Source organism: Myotis myotis, unplaced genomic scaffold (assembly GCF_014108235.1).
Source record: "Myotis myotis isolate mMyoMyo1 unplaced genomic scaffold, mMyoMyo1.p scaffold_m19_p_19, whole genome shotgun sequence".
Classification (NCBI taxonomy): Eukaryota; Metazoa; Chordata; class Mammalia; order Chiroptera; family Vespertilionidae; genus Myotis; species Myotis myotis.
Window position 1 is genome coordinate 39,469,857 of NW_023416323.1, and position 22,678 is coordinate 39,492,534.

Sequence of the window (22,678 nt, forward strand, 5' to 3'; positions counted from 1 at the left end):
CGGGAGAGGCAATAAAGCACAATTACGTAGAATTTATGATTAGGCCGTAAATTATAGGCGCTTTTTACTTCGGCTGGCGGCCAGAGCTCGGGGGGAGGGAGGGGACGGGGTCAGAGGGAAGCAAGAAAGGGCTTTTTCGGGGAACGCAATGCCTGAGTGGGGCAGGGTTGAGGGCTGGGTTTCACGGGGCGGGTTTACTGAGATGCCACCGTCTCAGAGGGGAGTCCCAGGGGCCTCTGTTCCTCCTGCTCGCGGGGCTGCGGATGCCTGCCTGCGTGCTCCTGGTGACCCCAAAACAGAGCACGGTACATTTTCAGGCCATAGCACAACAGAGGGTCCCACAGCTCCAGGTCCTGCTGCTCCAAGCCAGGGAGGGTTCAGAGCCGGCCCCTCGCGTACAGGACACTCCTGACCGGGCTCTATGAGTAACTGGGCCGCAACCAAGGTGTGGGACGTGCAGGAGGCAGCCGATCCATGCTTCTCTCTCATCACTGATGTTTCTGTCTCTCTCTCCCTCTCCCTTCCTCTCTGAAATCAATAAAAATATTTTTTTTAAAAAAGATTTACCTTTCTCGTGGCTCCTTTATGTGCTATGAAAACATACACATGGGATAGTGAGGTGCAAAGCTGGCAAAACTCGGGGCGCGGACCAGGATGGGGACACAAGGTCCGACGCCTGCTGGCCTCCTTGGTTCTCCAAGAACCTCCGCCCGGGTCCCAGTCTCCCCGAGTCCCCGCATGCAAATGGCAGTGTGCAGAGCTCGGCCCCGGACATTGCATCCGGCCTCTCTATCACCCTGGCAGCGAGGACCCGGCACCAGTGTGACGGGGGAGACTGAGGCTCCGAGAGGGGCTCACAGTGACGACCCCACAGAGGGCGCAGGGAGTCGGGGACCCGCCCACCAACGGGACATCCCCCGGCCTTTGCACGATTTCACCCCAACTGGTGGGTGCGGCAAAGCAAATCCAAAGAAAGAAAGAGTCCGTGTTTCAGTGGGTTTTGCATTTTGCTCTTTTTCTGCGGTGGAATTTCTACTGGGCAACTGAAGCTGCCAAGTAGCCGATCGTCACAGTAACAACAGGTATTTGAAAGTGAGATACAGTTGGACTTAAGGAAACACGGGAGACAGGCTAGAACAGAGTCATGACTAGTGACAGGCAAATAGTAGTAATAATAAATTCGGGGGGAGGGGGGGAGGTTTGCCCCGATTGTTCACCTAGCACTAGCCTTTGTCCTAAAACATCCCAGCCCCACGCCGGCTCCTGGTTAAGTAACTTAATTGGGCCGATGTCACTTGAACTGTATAATCTGTCCCACACAAAAACAAACCCACGGAGAGCCTCCGAGCCGCTCTAAGCCCCTAAGTCCCGGGCTACATGCCGTCTATGGAAAACAGCTGTGCCGAGTAAATCACCCTGCCCTGGCCAAGCCCGGAGCCTATTTATCCCCCTCTCTAAGTGTGTTTTGAAGTCCTGGTTGGAAAATTAGTGAAAACTGTAAATCTGTTTGCAAATCTGGTCATGTCTAACTCCGAGATTAGGGCAGAGATTCCGATTTCAAAGTGAAACCGTGACAACTCCGGTTAAGCGTGTCCTCGGGCACCGCCGGCGGGGCCTTCACTCACCCGCGCGGGCGCTGGATTTATTGCGGGCACCCGACGCGCGCCCCATCAGACACCCCCCGAGTACTGACTTGAGACAGCAGGGCTCGGCCTGCACTTCCTCTGCAGACCAATATATTATTATAAATTGAGCTAAACTGTTCCCTTTTCATAAGGGCTACGGAGTTCAGATTTCAGATATCAGCGCGGGCTCAGGTCCCTGCGCGGGGCCCCGGGTAGGAGATGGACTGTGCACGTGCAGAAAAGGGGGAGCATGTGACCACGGGTGCATTTTTGTTTGTTGGGGTGGTTTTGTTTAAGAGGAGTTGGAGGAAAATTCTGTGTACAAATTCAATATGATATCTTAATAAGAAATTATGTTCTAGATGCCAACCTTGGGTACCTCGTGCTGTGCTTGGCCTGGGTCAGGAGGGGACCAGCTGCCTCCCCATCTCTGAAGCCAGGAGTTGGGAAGTCAGGATTAGACATTATGTCTTGGCTATGAGCGTCTGTAAAATAACACTTCTTCTATCCATCGCCTACGACAGCTACAAGGACCCAATGTATATTTTTAAATGCATATGCATTATAACACAGGAGTCAAAAGGACAATGGGATTATTTAATATTTTCATTATTAAGCTGCTTCTCAGGCAAGAATAAAAAACAACACATCACTTTTAAAAGAAATTGAAAAGAAAGAGGCAAATGGACCACTGGCATCGCCTTCTTTTGTTCCCCTCTCAAACAATTTAGTCCTAGAACCTTTGGGGCATGGGCAACACGCTGGGGGAGGGGGCGGAGGGCACCGAAGCCCAGAGCAGGGGTCAGCGCCCGAGTCGGGGGAGGAGGGATGGCCCGACCTGCAGTGACAGAGCTCAAGTGGGATAAAATGACTATATCCAGTCCATGCTTCTTACTAGCTGTACTAGTAACCACACCAACCTAACCTTAAGTTTTGTTTTTCTGTTGTTGTTGTTTTTTTTTTTTTTGCAATATTGCTAAGATCTACTTCTTAGGCTTACTGAGAGGACTGAAAGAATGATTGATTTGCTATTAGTCCCCAATAAATGTGGTTGTTATTCACACACTGCTATTGTTCCAGACCTATGTATGTAAAGAAAAAAGACTAAAAAGGCATATACTGAAACAGGCATGGGCCTGATTATTACGGTCTTCTTTCTTAGATCCATGTTCAGCAAGTGCAGGGATCAACCCGGAAGAAGAATTTAAGAGGGAAAGGGACACCACATGAAGTACCAGGGAACCCCACTGTGAGGAGGTCATTCCCTCTGTAAAGATCTCCCCCTCCCACTGCTGACATCAGGGCAAGTCTCAGGGAGGGGCCCTTACACAGTGCACTCCTCTCTTATAGTTACTCACCTCCCTTTACAAGACAGAACAGGACTCAGACTCAGGATCCTCAGCAAAAAAAAAAAAAAAAAAAAAAAAGGAGCAGACACAATACTGTTTACTTTATAGATTCATGAAACTTTCAAATTATGCCAAATGATATTGGCTTTCCATTAAAATGGTAATATAAAACTTCCCACTAAAATAAATTCATTCCAATAAAGAAAAAAGAAGTGAGTTCATTTAGAGAGAAACATTATATAAGTGAGAGTAAGGGAGAGCACAGATATGGAAGAACCTCAGAGCTGGTGTGCGAATGACTGAAATTTGGGAAATATGGCCTAGAGAGCTATTGCAAATGTGAATTCCTAGAAGCAAGGACCAAGGTTTACCCATCTGCAGTGTCTCCTCCAGAACCTTGGGCAGCATGTAGAACATAGTGGGCCCTCTGCAAATACTCCATTCACTGGGAAATAATTGGATCATAAATGCTGGTTGAGGCCATGCCGCTTCCTGACCCTGTTACCAGCACATGAGTAGATGCCCCAGCAGGTAAGTGTGAGATAAACCCAAAATAAACAGGAGCTATGGCCAAGGAGAGAATAAACCCTAAGAAGCTTTAGGAGTCCATGAAAAACAAGTAGCATGCTCAAAAACATGACACTTAGAGCAAAGAAGCAAAAACAAAGCTCAAACTGCACAGCTTTGGTTCGCTTAACCACGGCTGAAATACTGTGTCCAGAAATACTAGAGGACAAGTGCGGAGACAGACCACGCTGTCAGGTCAGCTGCTCCTGAGAATAAACCAAATTCAAAACTGGAAAAAAAACAAACAAACAAAAAACATGCTCACTAAGAACTTATATAGACAGGGACAACTATATATAAGAACCTAATATGCAAATTGTCCCCTCAGGAGTTCGATTGCTCGCTATGACATGAGCTGACCACCAGGGGACAGCGCGGAATGAAAGAAGGCCCCAGCCAGCAGCCAGAAGGCCCCGATCGGCCCTGATCACTGGCCAGGCCTACGGACCCTACCCATGCATGAATTTCGTGCACCAGGCCTCTAGTCATTTTATAAGTTCACAGTGGATTTAGTTAGGTGATTTAGTGGCTCTGATGAAGACTCCTGAAAAGCGTTCACAACATTTGTGGAACTCCAATAACATGGAGAAGGAAAAGTAACTTTTAAAAATCAGCAGTATCTCAAAAAAAAACCCAAATAAACAAACTAGTTACATGTATAAGTTTCCTTTTCACTATAAAATACGTAAAAGGCAAAAGACATTCAAAACATGTACCCAATGACGTAAAACTTAGACAACAGAGCATCAATGTGGCTCAATCCTCCTAATTACCGAGCATAAAGTAGCAGTCTCCCTGGTGAAGGGGTATCGCCAAACCGGGTGTCTCTATGTCCCAGGAGATCTTGAAACCAACATGCCAGGTGTCAGGATCTCTGCCTTCGAGGGGAGAGTCCTCCTCGCTGTCCTCTTCCGGGCCTGTCGAAAGACACAGGGTGATCAGAGAGGAGGGGTTTCAAACATCTGAGGTTCTGGGCGCCATAGCAGTTATCTCAGGAGTAACTGAAGTCTGAATGAAAATGTCTTCCTTTTATATCACATTTTTAAAGACACATTCTTTAGGTCGTTTTTAGCGTCACTTATTTTTTCATCAAAAAACTTTAACCACATATATCAAGGGGAGAAAGATTATTTTGTTAAATTCCCTGCAAATAAGTGAGAAAACTCTAGATCAAATGGTTAGTTTTTAGGGCTATATAAATAACCAAAGCCCCCCCCCCCCCCCAGAAGAGATAGAAAAGCTAAACAAGACACAGAAGATAGAGAGGAAGTTGTCCAAGAACCCTCTCTCAGGAAAACACAGGCCTAGAGAATTACAAAGGAGAATACTACCACACAATGAAGGCGTGAGTAATTTCAATACACTTTAAATTGTTTAAGAGCATAGAAAGAGAAAAGTTTCCAAATTCTTTCCATGTAGATAGAATAGTATCAAAATCCAAAACACACACACACACACACATACACACACACATCTAGTCTCATATCTGAAAACCAATGCAAAATTCCTAAGTATAACATAAGAAAACAGAATTCAAATCCAGCAGCACATGAGAAGAATAACGGTCCAGAACCAAGTAGTACTAACTGCAGGAATACAAGGATAGTTCAATATGCACAAACTTATATCTAAAATTTATCACATTCATAAATGGGGGAAAAATCATGTCACCAGAGATATACAAATGTACTCAACAAACTATATCTTTCATAATGAAAACCTCAATTAAATAGATATACGTGGCTAGTTCCTTAACATGATAAAATACGGAGCTACTCAACCTCAAAGCCAGCATCGTATTTTAAAAGGGAAACGTTAGAAACATTCCCAAAGTTAGGAATCAGAAGACAATGTCCTTTATCACCACAACGATTCATCATTATTCTGGAAGGAATGGCCAACATAATGGTGCCTCTGGAGTGGCATAATAGAGGAGCCCCAATTAGACACAAAAAGGGGTGAAATATGTTTTAATAAGAAAAATATTCTTGTGCAAATGGTATGATTATTTATCTGCAAATCAACCTGGAAAATATATCCCAAGCAACAGGCAAATTAAGAAAATTCTAGCTACAAAGAGTGTATATAAAAATATCCTAGTTTATACGTGCATTGTCTATATGAAGAAAAGTTTAAAATATTATTAAAGGACACAAAAGAATATTTAAACAAATGTGATGACATACTATTTTCTTAGGAAATAAGACTAAACATCATGGAAATGTCAGTTCTCCCCTAAATTCGTCTATAAATTTGACACAAATACAATAAAAAAAAAAAAAAAGACCAACAGGACTGATTTTTAGGTGAACGGGGTTGGTAACTAAGTAAGCTGATTAAACAATTCACATGAAAACATAAGTAAGCAGGCGTCACCAGCTCTCTAAGCATCAATAGGATAAACATCGATCGTCAAATAGAATAATGGGTGAGAGTCATGAAGATAAACCCCATAAAAGGAGATAAAATGAGTTTGTAAACATCAAAAAGACATTCAAACTTATTCACGTAAGTTCAAATTAAAGCCCCAGTAGGTGTTTTTCACCTATCAGATCAGAAAATAACAAACACTTTGATAAAGTATGGTGCTAGCAAAATGGCACACGCCTAACCTCTATAGAGGACAATTTGACAATCAAAATTACAAACACAGAACCCCTTTGAACTTAGAGGAGCCCCACAATTCCCCTTTTATGAATGTATGCTAACATTTCTACATGCAGAGATTGCAAAACGACTTCTGAGCAAGGACATATATTTTAGCAGTGTTCATAAGAGCAAAAAATCAGAAATAACCTCGATATCCATCCATAGGTTTCTGTCCCTCTCTGGTCAAATCAACCATCACTCAACTTTCAAAAAGGTGATTTTAAGCTCCAAAGACAGCGATTTTCAGGCGGTTTTCATACCACGGAGAAAGGTTATTCTCCTAAGTGGTCATCTTGATAGGCTGACAGGCTGGCTGGCCGCTGGCCCTTCTAACTCTCACCCTCACACTCTCCTCAGTGTGGCACCAATAAAGTCCTGAGCGCCCAGCAGAGACGGTAATTGGCCATCAGTGTTCCCCGATGTCTCCCATAAATCCAGCACCTCCCAAATGTGCTCATTAAAATACTGTTCCGCTGAAACTTTGGTTCCCCCTGGGACGGGGGCGGGAGGAGAGACCCTGTCGGTCTGATACATTTTTTTAGTGTGTCAGTATAGTGTTGCTCGCTTTCTCAATAAAACCCACTTGCAATTACCTATAGCAACTGCGGGCCAGGACTCTGCCCTGTGTTATTGTGGAAACGAGCAGAGGCGATAGGCTGCTACTTGCCTTGAAGCCTCCGTAACACGGAGAGGATTGTAAGGGTCTCAGGTGTGTGCTGCATTCCCAGCTCCCTCCCACGAAGGTCCAAATAAAATTTAAAAAAATATATATATATATTTTTATAAGGCGCAGTTTAAATGTAAGTTTTTAATATCTAACACTCACCCCTCCCCCAACCAATCAATTTGATTTTTTTATGCTACATCGTGTTTAGAAAAAATTAGCTCCACTTTAATGAAAGGTGTATGTCGTCAAATACGTTGACAGTTTTAAAAGCTAAATGCAGCCACTGTTACGCAGGAAACTAAGAAGCCCGAGCAGGAAGGAAGAGATGACAGTTGTAATCAAAATATATCGCTTGGATTTTCGTACCACATTTCATAATAACACCATTAATATTGTGTGTCCATGGTTTCCCTGGTATGTAAGGACATATTCATCATCGCCACACATTAACAAAATAGGCCTGTTTCCTTGGCCGGGCGCTAAGATTTCTAAGGCTCTGGCCCTGCCAATTATTTTCTCTGCTCCCTGAGCCCCACACCCAGAAAGGCTGAGGTAGCAGGTCCCTTCCTAACCCCATCACAGATCTCAGGGCAGGAGAGACCCGGAAGTCGCACGTGGTCAGCTGGTCTATGAAGCCTAATGATGCTTTCCGTGCCCAGGGCTCACCTATGACATCCCAGTATCTGGGATGGGGAACCTGTGTTGCTGTTTTATTTATTTTTTTCATGTAAGTATACTTGATACACAATCTTATACTGGTTATATTGGTTTCAGGTGCATGATACAGTGACCTAACAGTTGCATATCTTAAATTGTGATCAACCCACAAATTCTAGTAATCATTGGTCAGCATGGACACTGATCACGTTATCGAGTACAGTCCCCTTCCCCTTTTCACCCATCCCCTCAGCCCCACCCTTCTCGTAACCATCCCTTTGGTCTCTGTTTCTATGAGTCTGTTCTTGTTTTGTTGGTTTGCTTTGTTTTTAGATTCCAGGAATCCGTGTTGTAAAATGGAGGGAGACAGAAGGTGAAATGGGAAGGTGTGAGGTTGGGAGGACACAGGAGGAGGGGAACGGCGGGTGGGTGGACAAGACCATCATCAATGCTGCCCGGCCGGCGTCGCTCCGTGGTTGAGCATTGACCTATGAACCAGGGAGGTCACAGTTCGATTCCCAGTCAGGGTACATGCCCGGGTTGCAGGCTCGATCCCCTGTGGGGATGTGCAGGAGGCAGCCGATCAATGATTCTCTCTCATCATTGATGTTTCTATCTCTCTCCCCTTCTCTCTTCCTCTCTGAAATCAATAAACATATATTAAAAAAAAAATTCTACACGAGAACATCATCGATGCTGAGCTGCAGAGGCATCACATGAACGCGTGGATTCGCAAGAGAAGAGGCGGGAGAGGCGGGCAGAGGCCAGGGCCTGGAGGGCCTGGAGGGCTCTGTGGACGCAGGAGGGATCTAGCCTTCCACTGCGGGCGGCGGAAGACGCTCACGCCTCCGGGTACATCAGGGCTGCTGTTCGGACCGATCCTGGGAGGGCAGACGCCTCCGTGGGCAGACCTTGTGTACTTTTTCTACACAGGCTCCCAAAGTGAAAATGGAGAACTCGGGTAAGTGTGAAGGGAAAAGGGAACGAGACCCGGTCAGTCCCAGCTCAGAACCGGAAGCTGCTCTCGGGGGCCTCGAAGGAGCGAAGCAGGACGCACTTTTCACCCCGTCACCCCGTCACCTCTGCGGCAGGAGGCACAGCCCCGCCTCCCCTTCTTTTCCTCTTTGGCCCTTCATGGGAGACTGAGGAATTAATGCCAAGAATCTGCAATGTCTGGCAACCTGGCCATTAAATTCAGAATTGTTTTCCCTGGAAAGACAGAGTCACAGAAGACGTCCTTCCAAGGAAACAGAAATGGTGAGTAACCAATCGTTATTGTGTGTCGGCGACCTTTTTCTGGGGGTGTTCCCGCCCAGGAACAAGGGGTAGGGCCATCTGAAACGATGGGTCTCTAACACCTTCCCTGCTAACGTATACACCCTGGTGACACGAGGGACTGCCAGCAGAGCTAGAATAGAAAAATCAAATACTCTGTCTATTTACACATGGCTCCCCAAAGCCACTCCTGATTAAAAATTGTACCATTTCAATCTTCCCACCGGAGAGATCTATTAACTAGGGCTGCTTGGGAAGCCAGTGAATTTAGGGTATAATTACACGGATCCTAGACAAATTACTTCTCAATGACCCCTAGACACGGAGCTAAACCGAAGAGGGGCGGCCGGCTCATTATAAACCTACATGAAGGCTTCACTGGGAAAAGGTATTGGGAGCAAAGCCCAGAAAGACCCGCAGCATCACCCGGATTTAACTTCAGCAGGAAGGAGCCGCTTCTTTTCCGAACTCCCCCTGCGTGCGTCTCACAGGAACCTTCCCCGCGGCACCTAACGCTCTCGCGGCACTGAGTAGCCGTGTGACCCTGGACAGGCCACGTCCCTTCTCCCACCTCCATGTTCTCATCGGTGGGGTGAGAGGCTTCGGCCAGGTGACTTCCGAAGACCCTCCCAGAGCAGATGCTAGGTCCTTCCGTCATTATGGTCCCCCAGAGCACACCTCCCCTCACCCATCCCCTCAAGGCCAGAGGGGCATCTGACGTACCTTTGGAGTCTCCGTACCGTCTAGAACAGAACTTCACTTCGCGGACGCTCAGCGAACAAGTTCCAGGGCACGGAAAGCAGTGCAGTTGTCTGAAACGTCCGCTCTTGGCCCTTTTGAGCCCTCCCGAACCCCAAACACGATTTTAGCCTAAATGGCTCTCCTCGAGTGCACCTGAACGTGCCTCTGGCAGGAGTCTAAGGAGGCCAGAGAACGAAGCGTGTCGCCTGTCACCTGGAAGAAGTCACTTGAGAGAAATGCACCATCACAAAGTTTCAAGGCACGTGAGTTGCCAACCACCTGACCCGACAGCGTGCATGTGGCCAGAGGCCTGGAGAAAGGTTCCGCTGCACAGAGCTGATGCATTCTGCTCACCCAGAGCCTGTGCAGACAGATGCTGTGGGGGGAAGACGCGAGGTTAGCAGGGCCTCCAAGGAAGAGCGAGGAAAACATTCCCTTAACCTGTCCAGAGGTGCGCTTTTTTAAAATATATTTTTATTGATGTCAGAGAGGAAAGGAGAGGGGGAGAGAGAAACATCAATGATGAGAGAGAATCATTGATCAGCTGCCTCCCGCACACCCCCTACTGGGGATCGAGCCCACAACCCGGGCATGTGCCCTGACCAGGAATCGAATCTGGAACTTAGGCTGATGCTCTATCCACTGGAGCCAAACCAGCTAGGGCGAGGGGGGCATTTAAAAAACCCGGATCCCAGAGATATCTACACTGCGGGGACAGGAAATGCTTATAAGGCATTCGGCCAAAGCTGTAAGGCTCTGAAGCCGAAGTGCCAACGTTGCAATCCGAGCTCTACTCATTCGTAGCCGTGTAGCCGTGCAAAAGCCAACCATCCTTCTTGCCTCCGTTTCCTTGCCTGTAAAAGGATGAGAGCAGCACTTTGCCCATGGGGTTGTTGTAAAAATCGAATGAGCTCATACACGTAAAATGCTTACACCAGCTGGCACATAGGAGGTGCCCCATAAAGGAGCGCTCCCAGTATTGCTGTTATTGTTAGCGAGACTTCAGGGACTCTCGGGGGGTTGGCAGGTTCCAAATCTGCGGTTCCCTCCTCCCAGGGATAACCGCAGGACAAACCTGTATCTATTCATGTGTCTGAATAAATAGACCTGTATCTTGGACAAACCTTGATCTATTTATTTAGACACATAAATAGATAAAGGCACTTGATCAGTCTTCACTACTCCCGACCACAGGAGCTATTCATTAAACACTTAAATTCCTTTCTGAGAGATATTCTAGACTTCAGGAACCGCTCGGTCACCCACGCTCTGGGAGGACAATGGGACTATTAAGCTGCGGGCGGACCGGACCGGGAGCACAAAGACACCTCTGTGGCCGCCGGGCCACCACACACCACTGCCTCCCTTTCAGAGCGCGGCCTCCTTAGGAACGACGCGAACGGCCTCCACGGTTGGCTCGCATCAGAGTTCGTGGATGTGATAGTTCCTAAGGCCCTGGCAAGGCCTTCTTAAAGAGCAGCGGGTCCCAGGTCCTCCCAGGAGGGCAGCATCAACTCCCCCAGGAGCAAGTGTCTTGGGGCCGCATCATTCATTATTCAGGACGCCAAGGCAGCCGGTGAAATTTCCAGCCGCAGAACCGGTTCCTTGTTTCGGGCCACGGGCACCAGGGAAAGTTAGAAAATAGTGTGGCGATCCTGAGGGGGTATTCTGCGACGGGGGAATGGTAAGAAATTTAAAGACAGCCATGGGAATTTCTTTTTCAAGTCCCCTTTTCCAAAAGTCATTTTAGTATTAAAAAATAGTAACTAACAACCACCACCAGATCCAATTAAACGGCTGTCAGAAACAGTGACCCTCAAAAGTTCCAGTTCATTCCCTCGGGCGACATCTAGAACTCTGGTTCTCCAAGCACCTTTCAACGCACAAGGAGAAGACACAAACAAGCAAGCAAGTGAAACTGAGGTCTTGGAGCCCTTTGTCAAGTGATCAGGCGGATAAGAAGGTTGGCAGTGGTCATGCTAGGTCACAGAGTCAACTACCTTTTTAATAGTCCTGTTCTGGAAACCAATAGAGACCCTACATACACAAAAACTGAACAACAGGAGGAAAATCGGGGTGGGCCACACACAAAATGTAGCCGCTGGTCTGTGTTCTGAGGGGATCAGACTTCAGGAAGCGCTAGAACGGGTTTGCCACATGCACCCTAGTAGTTCTAAACCCGCAGAAGGGATGGGGTGGAGGTGGGGGTGGGGGCGGGGGACCAGAGCATTTCCTGAACAGTGAGGACTGCCTGCTTACAGAGCCCACCTCGCTGCTGTCTGCAAGGAAGGGCAAGAGTCGGAACGGGATGAAGCCAAGAACAGGTCCCTATTTGACAAGACAGTGATGTCAACCGTAATAAAACATTTTGGCGAGACGGGACATGTGCACCTGGGGGAACCTGCAAAGACTTGACAGCTTTTGCTTTTCCCAGCCCTTTCTATCAGCAAGTTAATTAGAGCAACTGTACAATCTACTCTGGGCTTTAGACAAAGGCACCTGGCTCTCCGGGGGCATGGGACGAAATGACAGCCGTGCTGCCACGCGACCACATCCTCTCTGTGCACAGGGTGACAGTGAGCCAGACAGCACAGCTGTATCCTGCAGGTACGTGGCTGTGGCCAACCTAAAGAGGACACACACACACACACACACACACACACACACACACACAACACACGCAACACCTGGGACCACACACATACAAACCCAAGCGCACAAACCGGTGAGCACACCCACGGGCAGGTCGAGAGCCTGCCCAGCTCCGGTCCTGCCCCCCTCGGGGCCGCATGTCCCCTGCGCGGACCGTACCTTCACAGCTGTGACTGTACACGGCCACCGCCGACCTGTCCACCAGGTTCTCGTCGTGGTGCCAGCTCACCGCCATCTTCCCCATGCCGAAATAAGGCTCCTCCTTCAGGTAGGGCATTTTCTGGGGATCCATGAAGTTCAGCAAGGTCACGTTGTACGCAGACCGGCTCCGGATGTCCGCTTCGTCCGGCCCGTCGAAAATCCCCAGGCCGAAGTCGGGACCGATGCACACGGGCACCTCGTCGATGTTCGCTCTCTCTTTGGCGACCAGCTCCTCCCACGCCTGGACGGTCTCCAGCTGCAGGTAGCTGTTGAGGCTGAGGAGGGTCTGGCAGGCGGCGGCGACCTCCGCCTCGTGGTAGCTGATGTTGGAGCCCCGCACGGGCCAGGGCACCGTGAAGAGCCGGGTGTTCAGGTACTTGTAGGTGCAGCCCGGGTTGCCGACGAGGAGGCGCGCGACCGGGGTGAGCAGGTCTTTGCCTTGGACCCTCACCAGGTCCCGGGCCAGGCAGCCGTGCTTGTGCAGCGTGGCGAAGGCCGCCTGCACCTCTCTGTGCAGCTCCTCGGGCACGCTGCCGGCTTCGCGCAGGACGAGCTTGGGGTATTTCAGCTGCCACTGCAAACCAGAGCAAGAATGAGTGTCGATTTTAGCCTTTGCAGAAGGATGTTTCTTTGTAAGCATGAGGGGAAATCTAAAAAGAAGTAATTGTCGCCCGGCCAGCGTGGCGCAGTGCTTGAGCGTGGACTCATGAGCCAGGAGGTCATGGTTCGATTCCCGGTCAGGGCACAGGCCCGGGTTGCAGGCTTCATCCCCAGTAGGGGGCGTGCAGGGGGCAGCCAATCCATGACTCTCTCTCATCATTGATGTTTTTTATGTCTTTCTCCTTCTCCCTTCACCTCTGAAATCAATAAAAATATATATATTTTTTTAAAAAAAAAGATGTGCATTCATAGGACTGTACTGTAAATTTGATAATAGGCAGATGACTAAGCTTCACGGTATTTTTGTACGGGGTGGGGAGGGAAGGGCACTTCTCGGTGAAAACGTAAAACGAATCAGCAGCTAAGAAGAATATGTGCTGGTCATTAGGGCTGTTTACCAAATAGTTCTGGACTCGTCCCCTGTCCCCCATGTAGAAGGACGCCCGCTGGTCCCTCGTGTTGGGTGAAGCCTAGGACCACTTGTGCTCAATGAGGAATGATGGCTGTCACTTCTAGCCTAGAGCGTTTCATCGCCAGCGCCAGACCCTCCGGAACCGTCTTCCCTTTGGCACAGTCACCAGCCGGCGGCTGCCTGAACTCCTCAGGGGCTGCTTTAACGGGTAGCGACTTCCCGCTGGCACACACATGATGTGTGACATGAACAAGCAACATCGCTGGGGGAAGGCGCTGAGATTGAGGGGCTGTCTGTTACTGCGGCGTTACCTGGCCGACCCTGGCTGGTGTGGCAAACAGAAGGCAGGAAGGAAGTCTCGGGAAGTAGTAGAAGCAGCAGAAATCAGAGGCAGGTCTGAGTGGGGGGACGTGAGGTAGCAGGGAAGCACAGTGGGCATGCCTTGCTTCTCGGCATGCCCCTCTAAGGTGTGTGATCATAAATTTAAAGCGACACAGAGCGGAGTTGGACGGCACGCCCCTGGGGACGGCCACAGAGGCTGTCGGGCACCCGTTCAGAATTCCCCGTTTCTAGCCCTCGTTTATCCAGATCGGAAATGAAAACAGAAATATCTCCCTTTCCGTCTGCACAGCTCATGGAGGCGGTGGTGTAAACCAGTGAGCAAGACACAGAACCTTCTGGCGCCACGGCAGTCACTAGTTTTACCGCTAAACTGGTTCTCCTCGGAGCAAGTCCCCCAAGTGAAGCACCCGTCTACCTGGCAAGATAACTGAGGAGGACACGGTAACAATTCCAGTGTCACTGCCAGGGGCCTTCACGCGAAGCATAAAGAAAATTAAGGTGATGCCCAGGAACTCTGTTTAGAACACACTGCTTCAGAGAGAGAGTGTGTACCACTCTTGCTGGTATTGTTTGATCTACACTGTGGCTGGAGACCATAGAAAATACATTTAACACAGGGGAACTGTAACTCTGAGGACCTGGGAAATTCACGTAACCATGAGGATCACACGTAAATACCGCGACGTTAAAAACAGAGTTCTACTTGGAAGAGTGCATCATGGGGAAAGAGAGAAATGTATCAAGAGTATAAGGGTATTCATCCTATGTCTTATGATTAAAAACTGAACACGGAAATGCCCAGCAGCAGATTAGAAGGGAATTAGTACATCATTCATGTCGTGTAGTAAAGTGACACACGTTAGAAGAATTTTTGTATCATTTTATGTAAAAAAAGAAACACACACACACAAAACAACTATTTTACAAGAAATTGGTAACAAGATAATTAGGCAATCAGATCCTAGTTTCATTTCAAAAATAAAGATATGTAAACATTCACAGGGAAAAAAAAAAAAAAGACGGAGAAAAATATGGCCAAAAGTTTAGGGTGCTTATCTCTGGGGTAGTGAACTTGGGCATAATTTCAATTGTCTTCTTTAGATAGCTGTATGTTTTTCAAATTTGCAAAGATAAATGTAGGCAATTTTGATTACAATAAATACATATAAGAACAACTGGCTAATATCATCACTATCTCAAAAAGTAATATGCAAGAGAAAAAAAACATGGAACCTGAATGCCCTCTCTTAATATTTATAGAATAATTAGATTAGTGCCAGATACATAAAAGTGCTGGATAGAGTTTGTTAATTTCTTCTTTAAATAGAACAGCGTGTAACTCTGGAAAAGAACTGAACATCCAGTAATTTAATATTAATTAATTCTATTCAACAAAACAGTTCACGTTCCGTTTTGGACAGTTACACGCAGAGCATCAGATACCGCACGGTAATTGGAACAGCCGTTGGCAGATTCCCAAATACCCGGGAAAAATCTTTTTCATTTAATCCCATTAAAGTTTTTCCAGGGCGTATGCAGTCATGCAATTATATTAATAGTTGTTGGGCCACATAATATATTTCTTGAGCTCCTCAAAACAACACACAGGATGATCGTCTCGTTTAATAAGCATTTGGAAAGGTACTTCAGATATAAATCGCCAACGTGCCCGGCCTTCATCGACGGCTGGACGACGTGGAACTCTAGGTTCTCTGGAGAATAGGTTTTGTATTCTCCCTGCTTTACAGCATCCTGTGAAAATTCTACGCCTTCCTCTCAGATCAAGGGATGCTGCTGAGAGAATGTTATCAGACAGGGCGGTCAGACATGGTGCTAAGTGAGTAAGAAACCAGTCCCCGGACGCGCTCCTAAGCGATGCCCAGTGGAACTTGGCCTAGGGAGAGTGAAGAAAAATTTAAAACCTTCCAGGGTCTTGGGAAATGCCCTTCATTCAAAAGTCCTAGGATACATCGATCTGGTGGGAGTAGGTTTCTAAACTGGCTGTTCGTAGGTTCTCCTGGTAACACTTTACATCTTGCACTCTACAGAAATTCACACATGCCGGCCATGTTTTCCGTATCCTTTTCCCTGCAAAATGCTTCTGACTTGGCAGCCATCCCCTGACAAATGGGCTCTACCCTTCCGTGGCCCTGGAGTCTGGTGATGGCATGGGGTTTGCTACAAAGTGATACACAGGAGTATGTTCGTTCGTTCGTTCATTTGATAGTTCTTACAAAATTATTTAAAGCTTAGCGAATATCCACTATGCACCAGACACTGTCTAAGGCAGTGATGGCGAACCTATGACACGCGTGTGAACTCATTTTTTTGGTTGATTTTTCTTTGTTAAATGGCATTTAAATATATAAAATAAATATCAAAAATATACATCTTTGTTTTACTATGGTTGCAAATATCAAAAAATTTCTATATGTGACACGGCACCAGAGTTAAGTTAGGGTTTTTCAAAATGCTGACACTCCGAGCTCAAAAGGTTCGCCATCACTGGCCTAAGGTGTCATGAATACAATGCTAACACAGGCCCAGGGGTGGGCAAACTTTTTGACTCGAGGGCCACAATGGGTTCTTAAACTGGACCGGAGGGCCAGAACAAAAGCATGGATGGAGTGTTTGTGTGAACTAATATAAATTCAAAATAAACATCATTCCATAAAAGGGTACGGTCTTTTTTTTTTTTTAGTTTTATTCATTTCAAACGGGCCCGGGCTAGGCCCTATGTGATAGCATCTCTCCGTTTAACAGGACAGACAGAAATATACACCGAAAGTTAGAGAAAGGCTCATCACAGTGGACGTAGGAATGTACTGCTCGGGGGGCAGGAGATAAATAGTTAGGCCGGGGATCTGGAAAACCTTCATTTATTGAATCCATATTTATTGAGCACATACCACGTGCCAAGCACTAGGTACTGGGAAGACGGAGAGACCAAACCTTCTATACTCTCTCGGGGAGCTGTTTATATACACAAGACAGAAACAAATACTATATATAGCTTGCAACTCATACGGTACTTTACTTATTTATCTAGTGCGTGCTTGTTTATTTCATAAAATATATAGCATTTGAGATTGTACTGCGTGCTGTGGGGAAACATAAAGCCCAGTAAGTCGGGCAGGGGAGCGGGGGGGGGGGCGGGGGGGGGTGGCAGGGGAGCGGGGTGAAGGGCGCTGCTTTACACAGGTGTCAGAAGGCCTCTCTGATCAGGTGACGGCTGAACAGAGGAAGCAGGAAATGAGCAGACAAGCCCTGCAGATACCTAGGGCGGGAGAGAGTGCCAGGCTGAGGGAACACTGAGTGCAAAGGCCTTGGGGCAGGAGTGTGCTTGGTTTGTTCCAGAAAGAGCAAGAATGCGAAGGGGGAGGGGGGAGGAAGGGGAGGAAGGGGAAGAGGAGGGGGAGGAGGAGGAGGAGGGAATCTTATGTAGAGCAAAACAAATCCCTAGAAACTGACAAAGGTATTTCTTTTTTTTCTTTCTTTTTTAAACATATTTTATTGATTTTTTACAGAGAGGAAGGGAGAGGGATAGAGAGTTAGAAACATCGATGAGAGAGAAACATTAATCAGCTGCCTCCTGCACACCTCCTATTGGGGATGTGCCCGCAACCAAGGTACATGCCCTTGACCGGAATCAAACCTGGGACCCTTGAGTCCGCAGGCCGAAGCTCCATCCACTGAGCCAAACTGGTTAGGGCTGACAAAGGTATTTCAAAGGCCTTACCTGCTGATAGAACTCATCGTCTTTGGGGGTCAGATAAGGAAGCCACGTGTCTTCAAGCTCTTCGAAAAGCCTCAGTTTCTGTTTAAAAATAATAATTATTATTGGTGACTGACTAGAAAGTGACCCCAAATATAAGACAATCCCTTATTTTCCAATGAGAGAGAGAGAATACCAGAAAGTATTTAGCCGACTTGAATGTCTAAACTTTCGCACAGAGACCGGCAGGTGTGGCCCCATGGAAACAGCCCCAGGCCCGTCCCGCAGCCCAACAAGCATGGGTGGAGGCTGGAATTCTGTTTACAACTCAGACTCCAGCTAAGACATTACGAAAGCGGCCACTTCTCAGCTCAGGTGAGGCCCACATTTCAGACAGATACAAAACATTAGGATTTGGAAGGCTGCATCGAAACAATAAAATTCTACAAGGATGTTCGCACTCCGGGGCAAGCAGGAGATCAATGGTCTTCAGGCCTGTGGAATTTGAATGTTAACACTGCGAGCATTGTTACACCGACAGGACGGGAGGGAATGGGGGTCAGGAAACCACTCAGCGTGAGGTCACACGGGTGAAATCTGCTCTGTGCATCAACACTCACAACCTGCGATTGGACTGAATAACTACCATGGTCAGTAATAAATAACAATATTTATTCATTTAAAAAGAACTTCTGGACACATTTACTTCTGGTGAAATGGATCAGGAATCAACAGCAGCTGACACTGGTAGTTCATGAACATCCCGCGTTTCTTCAAAATCAAGGCTGCCTTATAAAAAGGCACAGTCACGGGCACGGCTGTGGAGAAACGAGCCCTCCTCTCATTCTCGGGGGTGCACACAGTGCCGTTCCCATCAACGTTCAAGCGCACGTTCCCTTTGCCCCAGAAATCCTACTTCTCGGGGTGTTTTTCTGGTACAGAGACTTGTACTGTGTTCGGGAGAATGTACGCACAAGTCACTCACCGGATCGCTGCTGGTAGAAGGGAAGCTTGGAAACACTCTAAAAACCACTTCCGTGTGCACTCGTAAAGGGTGGGTTTTACGGCAGGTGAATTATACATTGACTCAACAAAAAGATGAGAAACAATTCAAGTGTCTGTCCATAGAGGATGGTTAAACAAACCATGTACATCCGCATGGTCAAATGCAGGGAAAGAATAAAGGAGGACCAGGAAGCTCCTGTTAGGGAGAGAAAAGCTCTCCGGGGTTTACTGGGCAGTGAGGCGAGGGACAGAACCCCTGCTTGAATGTGGCTACAGGAACATCAAGGACAGTGACAAGCTATTCAGGTGGTGACTGATCTGTAGGGGCGGAGGTGGGGGATGGCGAAAGGGGACAGGGGTGGAGCGAGACCATTCAAACTATTCCGTTTTATAGTGCCTTGGCTTTGAACTACGTGAACATATGGCCTATTCAGCATATTACCCAATAGCCACTCAGACGTATGACCCATTCATTCTTAACATGACATGCAGATAAAGATGATTTTGGACTTAGTCTTAGAAAGTGCATACTCTGTGAGATACAATGAAATAGGGGGGAGGGGGGGCGCAGCGGGGGGAGCCATCACAGACTACATAGGGAAGAGGGGGAAACAGCTCGGACCATTTCTTTGTGCCCAATGTCCACCAGCTGGCAAACACACACCACGTGGAAAGGCACCGGGGAGTGGAGGTAGAAGGCCCTCGTGTTTGGCTGTCAGCTCCGGCTCCCCGGCCTGGTGTCCAGATAAACACACACAGCCGGCCCCACGGCACACTGCTCTGCTCACACGGCCTCGCCGTCACACTCGTGTCAAATACGTCAAGCTGCTCGCGGATGCCACACGTAAAGCCAGAGAAGATTCAAGCCTCGGACCTCCCGCGGGCAGGCGGAGCGTGTGGAGTCCCTCCCAGGCGGCCTGTGCCCACCTCCACAGCTCCGGCAGGCAGCGGGGACACAGACACGAGACAGGAAGGAAAACTCATGAACTGTGTGTGAGGATGGAGGTGTGGGCATCGTTCCCCGATACATACACATGTGTCTAAGCATCACATTTTAGACCTTACACGTAAACAATGTTACATGTTGGTTCTATCTCAGTGAAGCTGGGGGGGGGGGGGGGGGGAGCGGATGTCCTCTAACAAAATCGAATTAAATATCGAAAAGAGAAATATATCTCAAAACTCCCCAAATATCTGGTCCAAGGAGAAGCCAAACAAGAAATTAGAAAAGTTTTAAAATGAATGAAAATGAAAACGAAACATTTAAAAATTGTCTAGGTTGCAGCTAGAGCAATATTTACAGGGAAATTTGTAACTCTAATGCCTATATTAACAAGAAAAATGATTTCAAATCAATGACCTCTGCTTCCACCTGAAGAAAATGAAAAAAGAAGAGCAAATGAAATCCAAAGCAAGCAGGTGAAAGAAAATTATAAAAGAGCTGCGTAGGAATCAATAAAATAGAAAGCAGAAAAGAAAATCAATGAAGCCAGAAGCTAGCTCCTGGAGAAATGTAAAATCTCTGGCCAGATTGATAAGGAAAAAAAACACACTGAAGCCTCAATATACCAACTGAAAGCATAACAGGAGATATTATGAACTTTATAGCAATACATTTTTGAACTTGGACAAAACAGAAAACCTCCTGGAAGATACAAATTATCTCAAGAAAAAGATAATCTGAATAGCCCTCTATCTAAAAATGAAATTGAATTTGTATCTTAAAAACTGCCCACAAAGAAAACTCCAAGCACAGAACCTTCACTATGGAATCCTACCAACCATTTCAGAAAGAAATATCCATCTACATAAACTCCTGCAGAAAATGAATGAAATGCAATCCCCAAACCAAGCAGAATTATCACAACAGAATTATAGACCAATATCCCCTTGGGAATGTGAGTACACAAGCTATTAATAAAATCTTAGCAAATGCAATCCAACAACACAGAAAGAGGATAATACATCATGACCGGGTATTATCCCAGAAATGCCAGGGTGGTTTTAACAGTTGAACATCGACAGAATTTTTCATATTATCAGGCTCAGAGAGAAAAACCACAGGGTCACTAAATTCCTGCAATAAGAACATGAGTCAGTACCCAACGTCAGTCCTGGAGAAGTTCTTCACCCTGATAAACAAGCCTGTGGAAACCACACAGCTAACATCAGACCAAGTGGTGAGAGCCTCAAAGAGTTCATCGTATGATCAGGAAAAAGGCAACGATGCCTGCTATCACCCCTAGGAGCAAGACTACTTAAGAGGAAAGGCAGAAGCAGGATGGAGAGGGTCACTGGGGGAAAAAATTTGAGACATCTGTAACACTTTCAACAATAAAGATTAAAAAAAAAACAGATTGTACTGAAGGTTCTAGGCAGTGTAATATGGCCAGAAAAAAAGAAATAAAAGGCATCTAGACTAGGAGAAATACAGAATAGATAAAACTGTCTTTAGCCCTGGCTGGGTGCCTCAGTTGGAGTGTCATCCCATACATCAAAAGGTTGTGGGTTCGATTCCCAGTCAGGGCACATACGTAGATTGTGAGTTCGCTCCCCAGTCAGGGTGCATAGGGAGGCAACTGATCGACCTTCCTCTCTCACATCAGGGTTTCTCTCTCTCTCTTTTTCTCTCCCCCCTTCTTCTCGCTATAAAAAAAAAAAAATTAATAAAAACACATATCCCCGGGGTGAGGATTAAAAGCAAAACAAACAAAAAAAACCTGTCTTTATTTGCATATGCTATAAGTACCTGTAGAGAAAATCCTACAGAATCTACAAAAAAACAATTAGAACTAATACTTTCAGCAAGGTTGCAGGATACAATCTACAGCAAGGACAGCAAGGTTGCAAGGTCAATATACAAAAATCAGGTATTTCTACATACCAGCAACCAACTATCTGAAATTAAGCTTTTTCAATAACACCATAAACAATAACATCAAAAATGATAAAGTACTTAGGGATAAACCTAACAAAAGATTTTCCAGTCTAGTATTTTTAAAAATTCCAATAAAACATTGCTGAAAGAACTTAAGGAAGTTCTAAGTAAATGAAAAGATTATCTTCATAGATCTGAAGACTCAAGGTCAAATTGTCCCCAAATTGATGCAGTCCCAGTCCAAGATCCCTGCAGGCTCTTTTGTAAAAATTGGCACACTACTGAAATTCTCATAAAAATGCCAAGACCTGAAATGGCCAAACAACTTTGGAACAGAAGAATACGTTGAAGGACTTCACTAATTAAAACAACAGAAATCAAGACAAGTGTGGTACTGGCATAAAAGTAGACAAATATATAAATGAATACCAGAGAATCCAAAAATCGGCCCACTTATTTGTGGTCAATTGATTTTTGACAAAGATTCAAAGTTAATTCAATGGAGAAAGAAATTTTTTTCAACAAATACTACTTGAAGAATTAGATATTCATATTTTTTTTAATTTAATCCACATCTTGTACCATATATAAAAATTAACTCTAAATGAATAAATATATCAATGCAAAACCTAAAAATAAATGTAAATATAACAGCTAAATTAAAATATTAGTAGAAGAAAATGGGAAATTCTTTTGAGTCTTTAGGTTAGGCAAGGCAAAGTTTTCTTAGATATGAAACCAAAAACATAATCCATAAAAGAAAAACCAGTGATAAACTTCATCAAGAACTTCTATTCTCAAAACTCTCAAAGCCAGAACTCTTAAGCACTGCTCTCACGAAAATAAAGTGGTCCAACCACTTTGGAAGACTATCTGCCAACTTCTCAAAGAGGTCAGACATGTACCTGCAACATGGCAGCTTATATCTGTACAAAAATGTGTACATAAATGTTCACAGTAGCTGTATTTGTAATTGCCAACACTGGACACAACCCAGATATCCATCAAATGAATAAATAAAAAAAAATTCGTAGCATATTGAAAAATTAAATTAAAAAGAAATCGTAGTATAGCACCCAAAAAGTCACTACTCAAGAATAAAAAGGAAAGAATTGTGGGTATATACAACCATATGAATGGATTTCAAAATCTCTATTCTAGGAGAAAGAAGACAGGCCAAAACAAAGAGTGCCTACTGTTTTATTCCGTATTAGCAAAATTCTAGAAAATGCAAATTAACCAACAGTGACAAACAGCAATTGGTGGTTGCCTGGGGCCAGGGT

General features: G+C 46.1%; 1 protein-coding gene across 4 annotated transcripts in view; it reads right to left on the reverse strand.

Moving 5' to 3' along the window:
* FTO (FTO alpha-ketoglutarate dependent dioxygenase) overlaps positions 1-22,678 on the reverse strand; it is a 256,938-nt gene that overhangs the window by 172,689 nt on the left and 61,571 nt on the right. For all 4 annotated transcript variants that reach the window (XM_036345957.1, XM_036345955.1, XM_036345956.1 and 1 more), the window contains 3 exons: positions 17,537-17,614; positions 12,342-12,957; positions 4,315-4,458 (listed from right to left, as the gene is read on the reverse strand). In XM_036345957.1, the coding sequence (XP_036201850.1) occupies positions 4,315-4,458; positions 12,342-12,957; positions 17,537-17,614 (838 nt within the window). The remainder of the gene's footprint in view (positions 1-4,314; positions 4,459-12,341; positions 12,958-17,536; positions 17,615-22,678) is intronic.